The sequence below is a fragment of the Mustelus asterias genome, chromosome 26 (assembly GCF_964213995.1).
Source record: "Mustelus asterias chromosome 26, sMusAst1.hap1.1, whole genome shotgun sequence".
Classification (NCBI taxonomy): domain Eukaryota; kingdom Metazoa; phylum Chordata; class Chondrichthyes; order Carcharhiniformes; family Triakidae; genus Mustelus; species Mustelus asterias.
In genome coordinates, this window is record NC_135826.1 from 34,625,499 (window position 1) to 34,643,048 (window position 17,550).

Below are 17,550 nucleotides of genomic sequence, written 5' to 3' on the forward strand. Positions count from 1 at the left end.
TTACGTGTCCTATCAATCTGTGGCCATTGCTTTGGTGCCAGCTGGCGAGGGTATTTATTACCCAAATTTCCGGTCTGATCGTCCACCAGCTACTGCTTCTCACCGGTATTGGTGAAGCACCTAGCTGGCGGCCATGCAGGTGAGGCCCACAACACCTCTTCCAAGCCAAGGCCTTCAATGGCATGGGGCAACACGGTGGCACAGTGGTTAGCACTGTCGCCTCACAGCTGCAGGGTCCGGGTTCAATTCCCGGCTTGGGTCACTGTCTGTGCGGAGTCTGCACGTTCTTCCCGTGTCTGTGTGGGTTTCCTCCGGGTGCTCTGGTTTCCTCCCACAGTCCAAAGACATGCTGGTTAGGTACATTGGTCGTGCTAAATTCTCCCTCAGTGTACCCGAACAGGTGCCGGAGTGTGATGACTAGGAGATTTTCACAGTAACTTCATTGCAGTGTTAATGTAAGCCTACTTATGACAAATAAATAAACGTTACTTCAATGTGATGTTAGAAAATCTTGGGTCTTAATTGTTGGGCCCACCAAGAGCAGGAACAGATGCACACTTAGTTAAAATTGGGATGTTTGGTGTTTGCCTTGTCAGTGAACATTCCAACTCCCACTCGTGGCTAGTATCAGGGCTTATATTCTCAGCATTCCGATAACTCTGGCTTTACAGTGGGTACAGGTTTCAGAAGCGAATACACAAAGTGCATTGGTCACTGGGCTGTCTCCAGAAGAACCAGGCAATCAGCAAAGCCGCATAACACTGATGTCGGATTTCTGGAGAGTGCACCGTCACTTGGGTCATTTGTCCTCTCTTATCTGGGTTTGTGCATAAACACCAAGTCATTTAATGTTTTCTACCTCCTCAGCTGGATTGTAGGTGAATGGACCGAGTGTAGTCGGACCTGCAATGGTGGACTTCGCACTCGGGATGTCATGTGTGTCCAGAAAGTCACTGCGTCTGAGCAAAAGGTCCTGGACGACAGTTACTGCATCAGTGAACGCCCCTTGATAAAGGAAAGCTGCAGTAACCACACCTGTCCACCTGAATGGGTGCCTCTCGATTGGTCTGAGGTAATGTCTGCTTCGTGATAGGATATTACGCGTCCAATCGATCTGAAGTTGTTTACTGGTAGTCAAAGAACTCAATTGTAAGTCAAAGTAAGTTATTCCTTTTAGGGTAGAGATTCAGGTCAGTGGAAGGAGTGGAACTGTAACGCAAACCCTGCAGTTTGAGGTAGATCTCAGAACCACCGTGTTCCTTACCCCTCGCCCAACCCCCACCCCATTGCTTCCTTGCCTCCCCAAATTGCACAGGATGGGAGTGGCTGGGGAAGACCGGTGGTTTCTTCCTCCAGTTTCTGTCTCCAGTGTTTGAATGTGTACACCTGGACAGTGCCTCCAGGTAGAGTACACTCCAGTTGCGGGTTCCATCTTTTATGCACATTCGCAGCAGGGAGATGAATGTCAGGGTATGCCATGGGGTAAATGCGGAAACGGGCGAGCAGGTATATCATAGGAAATAGTTCAGTCTTTGACCTGCTTTAAAAAAATATAGAAAAATGGCTGAAGAGATCACCAGTGAAGTGAGAAATCAGATTTTTTTAAAAATTATTTACTCCATCCTTAAATTACAAAGCCAATTTTCAGAGTGGACCGGGCAAAACCAAATCCATTCCTTGTTTGCTTCAAAAACCAAATTCAAAATCCATTTTAATCCAATTCAAGATCCCCACAAGGGAAACAAACAAGATCCAAGCTGACAAGGTGAGGCATTGCACCCCAACTTGGGCTTGATCTCACGCTTGAGAGAAATATATATTAGTGTAATTGAGAATGTGTGTGTTCTAGAGGAGAATTGTTAGCAATTGCTGTTCTAAATTTGAGAAATGAGCAGAATTCAAGGCAGATACATTTCTGGGCTCTGTTGATATGCTCTCCAGGCTGTTGAAGAAAATCTTGGAGGTGAAATCAAGTTATGACTGGTCCAATGCTCTCCTGACTTGTCCATGACCTTGAGTTCATCCAGAACTCTGCTGCTTGGATCCTAGCTTGCACCGTACCCCACTCACTTGTCATCACTGTGCTCGCAGATCTGTATTCACTCCCAGTCCACCAATGCCTTATCAATTGTCATCCTATATTCGAACCACACCAGTGCTGTGGCCCTTCCTATCTCAGGAACCTCCTTCAACCTCTTGCAACCCTCCAAGAATAGTGCATTCGATAGAGATCGAACGAAGTGGCTAACTGCTTTTGGAAACCCAAGCTCCACAGGAAGTTGCACCACTTATGGATTTTGTCTTCATCTTGTGCCAGTTGTGGTCATCCACTTAAAGCAACAACCGGACTCCAATGTCAAGTTCCCCACCTTCCCTGCTGAAGGAAGTGCCTGAGTTGTTCTATTCCTGATACATGTCTCTGCCCACAGGATGTGAAATGCACTTTCCTAAAACTTTGGATCAAAGCAAATTCACACGGTGAATAAAAATCGTGTTCCAAAAACACTGCAGAGAAATGTCAAGGTTTATTGTTCTTTCAATGGTAGCATTTCGCTTCTACGATAAAACGAATCACGGTGAAACGTGTACCAGCTTTCAAAATGTTAGCATGCCCTTCCCTTTTTCTTAACAGTGTACACCAAGTTGTGGAATCGGTAATCGGCATCGCATTGTACTTTGCAAGAGCAGTGATTTCACCGTGACTTATCCAGCTTCCCGTTGCCCTGCGGAATCCAAACCTCCCAACCGCATACGATGTACTTCACAGCGATGTCCACTCCCTCGCTGGGTACCAGGAGAATGGAGCCCGGTAAACATTTAATCAGATACCTTGTTGTCCTATCCAGTGAAGTAAAGTTACATTGTGAGTAAAATGAAGATATATAGGACGGAATGTTTCGGCCTCGCACACCCCGAAAACGGAAAATCCTGCAATGGATCTTTCCATGGTCCGACCCTCGCCCTCTCCAATTCCCATGGCGGCAGGACAATAAAATTTGCCCCACATGGTCCCATGCTCTCCAGGCTGTTGAAGAAAATCTTGGAGGTGAAATCAAGATTTGACTGGTCCAATGCTCTCCTGACTTGTCCATGACCTTGAGTTCATCCAGATTCAACTCCAGGTTCAAGTTGAACAGTTACTTCAGAATGTAAATTGTGGAACTATTCCAATATTGCACACACAAAATAGTTATAAAGATTTTCTACAAAGCTAGGCTCCTGTTCTGTTTTTCTTTGAAGTAAAAAAAAGTGATGGGTGTTTGGAGTAACCCAACTAGAGAGGTAATAAAGGCATATCACTGGCATTATTCGAAATATATCTTGATAAGCTGTGAACAGGGTACGCACAGGCTGAAAAGAAATATAGAATGGAATCTTGTTGAGACATCAGGGGTCTCATCTGCAGGCTAGAGAGCCAACGAGAGACTTGCACTGTCTCTTTTCAGAAGGTCCGCTGAACTGCAAGCCAATTAGGCAGTGGCAAGGCCAGCAATGGGCCTTCCAGTGGAATCAATGACCTGGAGGTGGGAGTCTCACCTACCAAGAACAGTCAGCCAGTCAGAGGCTGGCAGCTCTTGTGCTCAGCAGTGGCACTGGGGAGACTGTGTTTGCTGTTGGAAGGACAGGTATTGGAATCCCCGGAATGTGGAGTGACCCAGGAGACAAGGTGGAGGGAAGGAGTTTGGGGAGAAGGGTGCAGGGAGGCTGCATCAAGGGTGAAGGGGTGGGTTGGTAGCACAGTGATTAGCACTGCTGCATCAGTTGAGAATCAACCACATTGCTGTGGCTCTGGAGTCACATGTAGGCCAGACCAAGTAAGGACAGCAGATTTCCTTCCCTAAGGGACATTAGTGAACATGCTGGTTTTTCCGACAATCATCAGTGGTTTCATGGTCATCAGTCATAGTCATAGAGGGTTATTGCATGGAAACAGGCCCTTTGGCCCAACTTGACCATGCCGCCCTTTTTTTTAAACCCCGAAGCTAATCCCAATTGCCCGCATTTGGCCCATATCCCTCTATACCCATCTTACCCATGTAACTGTCTAAATGCTTTTTAAAAGACAAAATTGTACCAGACTCTACCACTACCTCTGGCAGCTTGTTCCAGACACTCACCACCCTCTGTGAAAAAATTGCCCCTCTGGACCCTTTTGTGTTTCTCCTCTCTCACCTGAAGCCTATGCCCTCTAGTTTTAGACTTCCCTACCTTTGGAAAAGATATTGACTGTCTAGCTGATCTATGCCCCTCATTATTTTATAGACCTCTATAAGATCACCCGTCAGCCTTCTACGCTCCAGAGAAAAAAGTCCCAGCCTATCCAGCCTCTCCTTATAACTCAAACCATCAAGTCCCAGTAGCATCCTAGTAAATCCTTTCTGCATTCTTTCTAGTTTAATAATATCCTTTCTATAATAGGGTGACCAGAACTGTACACAGTATTCCAAGTGTGGCCTTACCAATGTCTTGTATAACTTCAACAAGACGTCCCAAGTCCCATATTCAGTGTTCTGACCAATGAAACCAAGCGTGCCGAATGCCTTCTTCACCACTCTGTCCAATCTGTGACTCCACTTTCGAGGAGCTATGAGCATGTACTCCTAGATCTCTTTGTTCTGTAACTCTCCCAAGCACCCTACCATTGACTGAATAAGTCCTGCCCTGGTTCAATCTACTAAAATGCATCACCTCACATTTATCTAAATTGAACTCCATCTGCCATTCATCAGCCCACTGGCCCAATTGATCAAGATCCCATTGCAATCCGAGATAACTTTCTTCACTGTCCACTCTGCCACCAATCTTGGTGTCATCTGCAAACTTGCTAACCATGCCTCCCATATTCTCATCCAAATCATTAATATAAATGACAAATAATAGTGGACCGAGCACTGATCCCTGAGGCACACCGCTGGTCACAGGCCTCCAGTTTGAAAAACAACCCTCTACAACCACCCTCTGGCTTCTATCATCAAGCTAATTTTGTATCCATTTTTAATTCCAGGTATATTTTATTGAATTCAAATTCCACCATCTGCTGTGGTGGGATTTGAACCCAGAACATTAGTTAACTTTCTGGATTAATTGTTTGGTGATAATACGACGAGGCCATCGCCTCCTTCTGCTAATGGGCCAGGAAAAGCAGGATTCTTCACCAGAGCCTGAAAAAACTCTTTGGGCGTCCTCAGCCATGGCCTTCTTTGTAGCTCACCCGATCAGTATTGGTTCCACAACCCCTCTCCTCCTGATACATGTTACATCAGCTTAACTCTTCAACAGCACCTGGCTCCCATCACAATTCCCGCATCCATGCACAGGAAATCAATCTTTTAAACTTTAAACAAGAGGTGGCACATATCTCATGTTAAAAAGATTTCAACATGGTTATGGAACGTTCTTCAGTTTATTCCTGGTTTTAACCTCCCCACCTTCTTCATAATGTGACAGAACAACACTACACTGGGGTATCAGCTTGGCTTAGTACATTCGTCTCAGAGTACAAGATTGTGGAGCTAAGCTCAACTTCAGAAACTGAGAGCCTATCTAGGTTGACACATCTGTGCACTTTTTAAAAAGTTTATTTTATTAGTGTCACAAGTAGGCTTAGATTAACACTGCAATGACGTTACTGTGAAAATCCTCAAGTCGCCACACTCCGGCGCCTGTTCGGGTACACTGAGAGAGAATTTAGCATGGCCAATGCACCTAACCTGTACATTTTTCGGACTCTGGGAGGAAACCAGAGCACCCAGAGGAAACCCACACAGACACGGAGAGAATATGCAGACTCCACACAGGAGTGTGGACTCAAGCCGGGAATCGAACCTGGGTTCCTGGCATTGTGAGGCAGCAGTGCTAACCACTGTGCCACCGTGCGCTCAAGACAATTCACTGGTTTTCCCTGGTTTTTGAACAATCTTGCAATACTTCATGCTGATGATAACATCTGAACTGTGTTTCTTTCCTCAGTGTTCTGTTCAGTGTGGTCTGGGTCAGCAGATGCGAATGGTTCAGTGCTTAACATACATCGGTCAGCCATCCATGGAATGTCCAGAGTCCCTTAGGCCTGCAGCCATGCAGCAGTGTGAGAGCAGATGTGAAGCTCTTCCCACGGAGAATCCAGAAGGTAAAAGACTGTACCTTTTCATCCAGTTACATGCCTCTAGTTTTATCCTTGTAACGATTGTTCAAGAAAGTTTAAATGAAATATTCTTCAGAGACAATGTATTTATTTCTTAGATGATCACCTAGGGCTGTAACAAAGGCAGAAAATGCTGGAAATAACAACAACCACTTGTATCTATATCGCAACTTTCATATAATTAAATGTTCCAATTTTAGGCACTTCATAGGAGAAATATAGTATGACAAATATAGTATGACACTGGGCCATGTAAGGAAGTATTAGGTCAACTGACCAAAAGCTCGGTCAAAGAGGTAGGTTTAGGCTTGAGGGAAAGATCTTAAAAGAAAAAAGTGAGGTTATAGAAGCAGAGTGGTGTAGTGAGGGGTAAAGCACTATTTGGGATTATTAAAAGTAAACACGATTATGCGCTTTTACACACAAAATCATTGGAACTGTCAAGGAACTGTTCATTTCTCAAAGATCTGACCAGCTCAAGGATCTGTCCAGCTTAATAAACTGCCCAGCTCAAGAAACAGTCACTCTGTCAGACAACTGTCTAGCTGTCATGGAACTGTCCAGCTGTCAAGGAAATGTAAGAGGTTGTCCAGCTGTCAAACCTGTCAAAGCTTTCCAAGAAGTTTAAAAGCTGTCAAAAGAACTGTCCAAGAAAACTAGGTGATTTGGCATGAAGGGAGTAAGAGCAAAGAATGGGGATGCTGAGTTGACATGAGTTGGCACTAAGTCAGCATAGCGGGTATTAGGCAATGGGATAGGTAGAGAGGCACTAAGTTGATATGGGGTAATGGGAGTGGTTAGAGGGCATGAATTGGCATGGGTGGCATGGATGGAGCATAGGGAGTGTGTGGGGTGAAGGCTGGAGGAATATTGCTCATTTTATTATGTTTTATTTATTTAAGCACAGCGCCAGGGCACAGAGGCAGGATGTTCATGCAGCCTACCTTTGCACCTGGCAGCCTGTGTATTCATTTTGGGGTCACCCATCACAACTCCTTTTTCAGTTAGCGCCCCTGCCCCACCCCGACCCTGACCGAAAAGATGACTGGCAAGCGAACATTTTTAAAGATCAGGTTTGCCAAGCCAGGCAACTTCTGATGCAGCTAACCTAACCCAGGGTTGAAAATCTAGGCCCTTCTGTATCTGCAGGAAAGGCAAAGGTCAGGAACGTGAAAAGGAGGACAGCATATCCCTGTTTCACTCCATTCTTCACTCTGCCAAACTGTTCAGTGCAGTGCACGTTGTCATGGATGGATGAAGGCTGAGACTGAGGAGCTTTTCTGGATAGTCAATGTTCCCAAAATCTTGTAGAGTCCTGCTCTGTAGTCAGTGTTGAATATCTCTGTGAGATCTACAAAAGAAAGGTAAACAGGTATTCCCTGTTTGCTACACTTATACTCTTATAGCTGGCATGTGAGATCATATCCACAGTAGACTTTCTGGCACGAAAACCTCACTATGCTGCTGGATATACTTGGTCTGAAAGTGGTTCGAACCATTTAAGTATGACCCCAGCATAGGCCTTTCCCACGACATGAAGGAATGGGTTGCCCATGTAGTTGTTGCACTCTCCTCAGTCGCCTTTGTTATTGTATAGCACGACAACTTTTGCATCGTGCATCACCTGCTAACGGAATCTACTTCCCAGGAGAGATGGGGAAGATCATAAAAGATGTGGCAATAGATGTGATTTACACACAGAGCAGTTTGGCTGGGATTCCATCCTTGCTGGGTGTCTTTCTGTTTGCTATGCAGTCTATGGCCTTCTTGAGCTCAAGCAAAGGGCTCATCTAACTCACCCATGACAGGAAGTTGCAGGAGAGTGATGACTTGGAGATGTTTGTCACATGAGAGGACAGCTCAATCCTGTTCAGCTTAACAGGACATCTGTTTGCTTCTATTGGTGGGTACTTCACCATCCTCTGGCTTCAGGGAGACTATGTTCACAGTAACTTCATTGCAGTGTGAATGTAATCCTAATTATGACTAATAAACTTTAACTTTATTTTTTGTTGATGATAGGACCAAGTGCTCTCTTGACCCCGCAATGGTAGCTTGTAGATTTCCATTGTCTCAGGTAGTTTAGATTTCTTCACAGAAGTTGATGCCACATTTACTTGTGCAGTATCTCCCTATCTTTTTGCGTGGCTGCCTCCATCAGATGATAACCGTGGGTGACTGTGTGGAGTTTGCATGTTCTCCCAGTGTCTGCGTGGGTTTCCTCCGGGCATTCTGGTTTCCTCCCACATGCTAAACAATGTGTGGGTTGGGTTGATTGGCCATGCTAAATTGCCCCTTAGTGTCAGCGAGATTAGCAGGATAAATGTGTAGGGTTGCGGAGATAGGGCCTGGGTGGGATTGTTGTCATCACAGGCTGGATGGACCAAATGGTCTCTTTCTGCCCTGTAGGATTCTATCAAGGAAAGGTTTTGGTGAAATGTATGCTGTTGCGTAAAATCAAATCTTTATAAAAGTTGACGAGGTTTTGACAAATGGTGTTTGCAGCAACCGTGTGCTTCATCAAAGAAAATATTAGGGCATTAATAGAATATTCCCTCTGCTCTTTCTCAACACTGTTGATCGAATTATGTCTTGTAGCCAAGAGTTTGATTATGGTTTGGTTTCCTCTCACAGAATGCAGGGATGTGAAGAAAGTGGCTTACTGCCCACTGGTGCTAAAGTTTAAATTCTGCAGTCGGCCCTACTTCAGACAGATGTGTTGTAAAACTTGCCAAGGACATTGATCTTCGGGAACAGCTTTAGATGAGCACAATGTTTTTAACGGAGCGGACTGCAATGTGGACCAAATGTCGGTGCGGTGTAATCGCTAAAAAGTAAAGGACTTAGGAGGTGGGGGAGAAAAAATACGATGTTAACCAGCTAATTAACACGAGCCAACAAACTCCACCTGTAACACGGCAAGTCTGACCTACAACAGTCGTCTCATTGATTTGTCTTAACACAACCAGCAGTGACCATGATTTCTCTATGTCGCTGAATTCATGGATCCATCAACCTTAAACATCAAATCTTGGCTGCAGACAGCACCACAATACATTATTAATGCTCAAAACTACAAGCGATGCTATTGTCCAGTTCCTTTTGTGAATTTGTAAGGTTTTTCTTTTAAAACAGTTCCATCATCCAAACAAGAGCTGATCCCCCAGTATTATGGATGACAGCGTAGCTATATTATGAAAGTGCTGCTTAGCTGTTAACTTGCTCACAGAGAGAATATTTAACAAATTTTGTAACGGTGTATCAATAATGGATTTTGTGAAGGGTATGAGTGATCTCCATTCTTAATCCACGCTATGTGCTGTAAGGATTTGCCAAAAAAAAAAGCTGCAGCATTATAACCCCCCAGTGAGCCTTGGGTGCTGTCCATTTGCTTTCTGTACTTTTGATGTTTTCTCGTATCTCCACCAGTGAATTAAGCTGACTTTTCAATACTGGACTGTTTAATCTAGACAGTGGTTATTTTTATTCTGGGTTGCACTGCTGACACAGTCATAAATAAAACATTCAATAGAACTGGTACAATGTAAATCAATATTAATAGACTGCAAGAAAATGACTGTGAAAGTCCAAGCTGCTCACTGATTGTTCTGTTTCTTGATTTTTACTCGTTCAGATTGCCATGTATTTATGGAATTTTAAACCTAAAGTGCTATTCACAACTTAATTTTGCGCGTATTGCGGATTCGCCAAATGGTAGTCTTTTGGGAATTGACTCCAGAAAGATGATGCCGTGGTCACATAAACCGTTTTGCAACTGATCGGCTGCAGGCATTGTTAGAACCCCCTGTCTTGGCCAGTGTTGACTCTTTTGGTGTCAACATTTGTGACAACGCTGAGATTAAAATGGACGAGTGGTAGAACTGGTGTTTTCCTCAGCAATGATGTTCAGAAGAATGTTCTCTGCAAAATTGCGTGACCCAACGTTTTTAATACAAATTGACAACTTAGTTGCCATATTACGTTGTGGCATATCCAGAACCATTAAGCATTCTGTAAGGTTATGTATTAGCTCATCTGACAAAAAAAATCGTGTTGTGATATTTAATTGAAAATAGTGTACCTTTTGACCTGAGTAGTCAGCCCTGCTTGGCTCAACTTGATTAGTCTGTCGGTGACATGAAAGAGATATTCATCCCCTCTTCCATTGAAACTTGCAATATCTGCATTGATGAAGGGTCATCCAGACTCAAAGCGTTGGCTCTATTCTCTCTCCACAGATGCTGTCAGACCTGCTGAGATTTTCCAGCATTTTCTGTTAATACCAACAATGTATATCAGTCTGTGATCTCTGATCGCTGTCAAAACAGGATCCGCCTGTCGTTAGGACATAATTGATGTATTCTTCATTTCCAAAATGCCTGGCTGTAAATGTGTACATTCCTGATGGTTTACCAAATATGGAGTGTGACACCTAGTGCTATCTGTATTTTTTCAGGGTTAAATTTGTCAGATAACCATAGTTTTTCCAGGATCTCTACCGTGCAAGGTATTAGGGAGGCATTAGACTCCGGCAACCCATTTAACTTCCATCAGAATCACAATGTCTTCCTTAGGAATCAACAGTGCCATCAATGCCAACAGCTCTGGACAGGTGTGTACCCAGCAGCCTCTGAATTTCTCCAGCTCTGCGTGCTTTCTCTCCCTTGTCTGGCATGTTGGCGCACAAATACTTGTCCAAGAATAGGAACTGCAAAGCTAGCAACAGTTTCCTAGTTTGATATTTTTGTGTGGAAGGGAACGGAACTGATGTTTGCCTTCATTTTTTGAGGAACCCATTTATCGTCTGACAGCAGATCAAAAATTTTACCTTCCACTCCTACCTTTGGAGCAACTGCAATATTTGGGGCCACTTCCATGTTGATGAGTTAAGTTCTTTTACCATATGAATGCTGCAGACCCAACGCTGAAATGGTTGATCAGCTACGTCAACTGTATAGACCACCCTATTATAATTCCATCACTATCGACACAACTGCTGAAACTGTTGTATTTAATTGGCCTACATTTTTGACTTTGGGAGGTGGGCTTCACTGAAAAGAGATGAGGTGCTCTTGAGAATGGTCCCCCCCACCCCCCTTAAACCGCTGCAGAAGGTGCTCACACAATGCTGTTAAGTAGTGAGTTCCAGGAGCTTGGCCCAGTGACATTGAGGAATGATTTGATTTGATTTATTATTGTCACATGTTTTGGAATACAATGAAAAATATTATTTTTTGAGCGCTATACAGGCAAAACATACCGCTCACAGAGTACACAGGAGAAAAGGAAAGGAGGGGGTGCAGAATGTAGTGTTACAGTCATAGCTGGGGTGCAGAGAAAGATCAACTTGGTGCGAGGTAGGTCCATTCAAAAGTCTGATGGCAGCAGGGAAGAAGCTGTTCTTCAGTCGGTTGGTACGTGACCTCAGACTTTTGCACCTTTTGCATATCCAGGTGTGTGGTGTGGAAAGGACTTGAGAAGTGGAAGGTGACAGAATTTTCATACACCTCCTGATGTAATACCTCAAAACAGGTTTGAAAGGGCGCTGCCAAAGAGGCCTTGAGAAGTTGCTATCCTGTGGATAGTACATACTGCAGGCATGCTGCTGCGGTAATAGATGTTTAAGATAGTGGCCAGTCAACCACATTGTTTTACCCAATATAGTATTAGCTGCAGATGCACCCATGCAGACAAATAGAAAGTATACAACAATCTTCCTCATTGTACCTTGTATGTAATGGAGAGACATTGGTGAGTCAAAAGGTGAGCCACACACCAAAGAATACCAAAACCTCTGACGTGTCTGGTGGTCAAAATATTTATGTGATTGGATCCATTGAATTCTTGTCATTGAATGTGATGGGGAAGTGGCTAGGCTTTTTCTTTTTGCTGGAATAATCTTTCTAGATTCTTAATTGATTAATTGCTTCTCATGCGATGTTATTTGGGGAGACCTTGGCCCCATCGCATGATATTCGACAGCCAGGCATCGCTGCACTTTCACACTGGGCCTTGGGTGCCGTGGTGAGCTTATCTCTGCAGCTTCTGCCGCTGTCTTGGCTTGCAGTCTTTGCTGACTTCCGCACGAACATAGAAACTCCTGACCATGGGTGACTGCTGGATCAGGATTCAGTCAGAGGAGGTGATGGCATAGTGGAATTATCACTGGACTTATAATCCTGAGACCCAGGGTAATGCTGTGGGTATTGTGCAGTTCTGGTCACCACACTAACAGAAGGATGTGGAAGCTTTGGAGAGAGTGCAAAGAAGGTTCACCAGGATGCTGCCAGGCCTCGCAGGTGTTGACTGTGAGGAGACGTTGAATAAACTAGGATTGCTTTCACTGGAAAGACGGAGGTTGAGGGGAGACCTGATAGAGGTCTACAAAATTATGAGAGGCATAGACAGGGTGGAAGTATCAATTACAAAGGGGCACAGGTTCAAGGTGAGAGGGGAAAAGTTTAAGGGAGATGTGCGGGGGACTACATCCTCAAGGGTGTTTTCACTTGCTCTAATATCGAGACTTGTTTCACAGCAGATCTGTGACAAAGGAATAAACTATTTTCTGAATTATTTCAGCTGCTGGATCTGTCCCATGCCTCCAGAAGTGTCTTCTAGTCTTCTGAGAGTGTTAGAATAGTCTCCAAATTACTGTCATTGCTCCCACCTTTCCCTTATAGAATCATAGAAGATCATAGATTATCCTTCTTTCTTGATAGTTATATATGATACATATGCTTTGTAAAATATTCCTAAATATGATCTCTATTGCTTTCCCCTCTAACAGTGGTACTCAGTCTATTTTTCTTCAATCATCCCTCATTGCCTCGAAAACTGACTTTCTAAAGCACAATGTCTATATCGAAGCTCCACCAAAATCCAATCCATTTCCGATCACAGGAATGGCTCGAAGGAAGATCAAACAGTTGATGACCACCTCGGGTTGAACCGCGTTGGCCTCTTTGAGTAGGCATCCTTCCCAACTGTACTGCAGCACACCTTCGCCAAGTTATATTGTTTTATTAATTTCCTAGACTACACTCCCTACTGCCTCAGAACCAATCATAAAGTCAGAGGGCAATCCATCATGGAAACAGGCCCTTCAACCCAACCAGTCCATGCTGACCATTGTGCCCTCCCAGCTCGTCCCACGTTTGGCCCATATCCCTCTAATCCTTTCCCATCCATGTACTTATCCAAATGCCATTCAAATGTTGCTATTGTACCTGCCTCAATCACTTTCTCTGGCAGCTCATTCCATATACCCACTACCCTCTGCGTGAAGAAGTTGTCCCTCAGGTCCCTTTTAAATCTTTCCCCTCTCTCCTTAAACCTATGCCTTCTAGTTTACAATTACCCTCCCCTGGGAAAAAGACTATGTGTGTTCATCCTATCTCTGTCCCACATGATTTTATACACCTCAATAAGATTACCCCTCATTCTCCTATTTTCTAAGGAATAAAGTTCTAGCCTGGCCAACCTCAGGCAACTTAATCCTGGCAACATCCTCATGAAGCTTCTTTGCACTCTTTCCAGTTTATCAATGTCATGCCACAATTGTTTTCTCCAGGCACTGAAATGTTGCTCTGTAGCAACACAGAAAGCCCACAGTCACACAGCTCTGTGCCGATTTAACTGTGGAGAAAATAAGTTCTGGTTTGAATTTCATTTTTGACCTCCTGGCATTCAAGCACTTCTTAAAAGTTGCATTTTGCAAGTGATAGCTATTGATTAAGACAAAGCTTAGAGGCTACGGGAAGGTTCTGGGGGCAATTCTAACCCCCAAATATTTTTTGGACGGGTGGTGCCAGTACACGGGACAATAGTGGCAGGGGGGTTATTGGATAATTCTTGCTTACCACATGGAGGGATTTTGTAGGATCTTGCTGGAAGGAGGAGAATCTAGGTCAGTGAAGGCTGCAACTTTCTCTATAGAGCAAGGGTACCTTTTCATTTACCTAAGGATGTCTTCCTCCTTTTCACCAGCTGCTGACCTGCTTTCGGCTGGGGGGGGGGGGGGGTCAGCAGTGTGGTGACTGCTCAGGCCCCAGTTAAAATACCATCAGACCACAGGCCCTCACTTACCACTTCAGCATGAGCCCACTGGGCACTCATCTGGTGCTAAAACTCGCAGCATTAAAATCAGGGATTGTGGGAAACAGAGCAAGAAATAAAGCCACTCAATTTTAATCCATCACCTGCTCCAGTCCTGCCCAACAGGGAAAGTTCAAATGCTCTCTCCTCCTCTTGGATAGTGTCAACTAAACTACATCTGTTCACGTATATGGCTTTGAATCCTCATTCATCTTTATCCCATTGGCTTAAAACCATTATACTTTAGTTATGCAGCAGTTCTCCATTACTTGCTGTGGTCTTAAGTCCTTGATAATACATGTGAAGCTTTACTTGTGTCGAGTTAGCCAATCCCAGTCGTGACTAGCCTCAGCAGCTGTGGATGAAGGGAGTGGGATCATGCTGCAGTGACACCTACACCAGAAAGTAAATGGTAATGAATGTTAGGTGAGAACACAATCACATTCAGTTGTAATGCTCTTCGCTGCTGAATAATCTGCTGACGATCACTATCCATGCATGAAGAAGCAACATCCATGCTCATGGAGCGGTATCTCAGCATGAAACACAGCTTTCAGAAAAATTGAGAGGTGAGGAAAAGAGGACATGTTCAGCTCAAAGAAAAACCATAAAAGTTGTCTTAATATTCAGAAGAATATTCCATCCACAGCATATTAATTTGAATCACAAGGTATCCATTGTTCCCTGTGCAGTAATTCCAGATGAAATGTTTTCATCTGTATGAGATATATCCTTAGAGGTATGAGTCTAATCCAACATTACAGGCAGGTACTTGTGTTTGGGCACCACAGTGGTTAGCACTGCTGCCTCACAGCGCCAGGGACCTGGGTCCAATCCAGCCTTGGGTGACTGTGTGGAGTTTGCACGTTCTCCCCGCATCTGTGTGGGATTCCTTTGGTTTCCACCCATAGTCCAACGATGTGCAGGCTAAGTTGATTGGCCATGCTAAATTGCCCCTTAGTGTCAGGGAGACTAGCAGGGTAAATACATGGGATTATGGGGATAGAGACTTGGTGGGATTGTTGTCAGTGGGCTGAATGGCCTCTTTCTGCACTGTAGGGATTCTATGATTCTATGACTTGTATATCTGCTTTCTTGAAAATCTGCATGCAACATGGAGTGTGAGGCAATAATCTGGAGAGCAGATGGGGAGAAAAGGTGTTTTTTTACATTCATTTTATATTGTCAGATGCAACTGATATTTAACCTTTTACGTGACCTGGAAGAAAATATCAAGAATAAAAATGAAGCTCAGATAGAAAATGTATTTAATGATTTTAATTATTAAATGACTTTAATTCAGCCTAATTAAAAAATAAAATCTTATGTTTGAGATGGTATAAAAATGGTGCTTAACTTCTCAAATCAGTCAATACATGTTGTGCAGTGTGCTTCCTGAATGTGGGAGGTTTGTACCGCTGTAATAAGTGACCATTGTAACAAACCACGTATTTAATGAAATAATGCAGGATAAACTTTAATTACCTCTTGTGTTTTTCAAATTACCTTCCAAATGTCTGTCACTTTCATAATGTCTTAATAAAAGTGATGACAAAAGTCACTTTTCCAACTTGCATTCATTGTGTTAAATTATGTGAGACATTCTTTTGCTCGAATATTACCTGACTTCCATATTTGTCACGTTTTAAATCACACCAAATTTTTCAGCGTGTAACATTGTGTTTTGTTGTATTTTAAGAGCTTTGAAGTGTAACCCATTAAAATTTGGTCCCACGGCACTAAGTTCCTTCAGAGACTCCATTTTGAAATGCTCCTGGGTATGTGACATTCCAAGATGGGTTCAGTCGTTACTTTTATCATTTATCTGTCACAGTTTGCTTTCACATCACCACAACTCTCACAAATCACTCAATGTTTTTTTGAAAAAAAATGTTTGCGTTCTTTTCTTTCCCTCAGTGATTGTTCCGAAGCCATTAGTCACTGACACTATTGCACAGAATCAGAGGTTCCACACGCCTGAAGAGTCACAGGGTCTGTCTGGTTTCATGTGAGGGTCTTATGTCAACCCATAACACGCCAGACACATGCAGAGTTGCTTTCATATTGAGTCATCCAGTCACACTTAAATAAACTTGTATCTGATTGTACGTTAGGAAGGTGTATCACAACAGTAGGTCTGAAGCTACACATGAGGTATGCATAACTGGGCTCAACTAAAGGAGCACGAAGCAAAAAGCAGGGTCAGACAATCCAACACAGGCAATTTATAGACAGCAGAATTGCTGAGCAAGTGTCTATTAGCAAGGAGGCGTCATTGCTCTGCAATAATTGGGGCCATTTAGGAAGCTGTCCCTCAGAGTGACTCATTTCACCAACTCTACTCAAAAGACCCGTACAGAACAGGAAGCCTGAATATCCATCAAAGCGGCCCCTCCATCGACAGGAATATCTTCTGACCCTGCTGAATCAACCTAAAATTTACCCCAATCCCATGGAACTCCCAGGAAAGGCAGCAGAAAATCTTGCTTCTTCCACGATAGTAACATTTAAGAAACATCAGGATTAGTGAGAGATAGTCACCGTCAAATTGACATCAATAAAGTGGGCTGGGCAAAGAAACATTAAACCACACAAAGAGCACATTTTTGTCATCAGCCAATTTGCCACATTTACACTTGAACTCAGTGTTGGAGTTCCCTATATGCCGTTACACCTTTCTGTTTGAGCGTATGACTGGATGAGCATTCATGTGAGTAAAATATTATAGTGAGTCAGTGTTATACAGGTTAGTGTAAAGGCTCATGGGGAGTCTGATAGAGGGGTGCTTGTCTTGGTCAGGAATCATAAGTAAACTTGGTGCCTAATGCTAAACCTGCCTCAAGAGCCAGGATTCTGACCCAGTAACAGTGAAGGAGCGGCAATATATTTCCAGGTCAGGATGGTGAGTGACTTGGAGGGGACCCTCCCGATGATGGTGTTCCCATGTATCTGTTGCTCTTGTCCTTCTAGGTGATAGCAGTCATGATTTTGGAAAGTGCTGCCTAAGGAACCTTGGTGATTTCCTGCAGTGCATCTTGTAGATGGTGCACACGGCTGACATTGTTCATTGGTGGTGGAGGAATTGAATGTTTGTGGAAGGGGTACCAGTCAAATGGGTTGCTTTGTCCTCAGTGATGCCAAGTTTCTTGAGTGTTGTTGGAGCTGCACTCATCCAGGCAAAGGAAGAATATTCCATCACACTCCTGACTTGTGTCATGTAGATGGTGGACAGACTTTGGGGAGTCAGGAGGTGAGTTACTCTCAACAGGATTCCTAGCCTCTGATCTGCTCTTGCAGTCACAGTATTTATATGG

General features: G+C 43.8%; 1 protein-coding gene across 1 annotated transcript in view; it reads left to right on the forward strand.

The window, feature by feature from the left end:
• Positions 1-8,934, forward strand: part of adamts10 (ADAM metallopeptidase with thrombospondin type 1 motif, 10) — a 147,560-nt gene extending 138,626 nt beyond the window's left edge. Inside the window, exons 21-24 of the mRNA XM_078198785.1 lie at positions 868-1,072; positions 2,633-2,809; positions 5,971-6,127; positions 8,777-8,934. Coding sequence (XP_078054911.1) covers positions 868-1,072; positions 2,633-2,809; positions 5,971-6,127; positions 8,777-8,886 — 649 coding nt within the window. The 3' untranslated portion in view covers positions 8,887-8,934. The remainder of the gene's footprint in view (positions 1-867; positions 1,073-2,632; positions 2,810-5,970; positions 6,128-8,776) is intronic.
• The last annotated feature ends 8,616 nt before the right edge of the window (positions 8,935-17,550 follow it).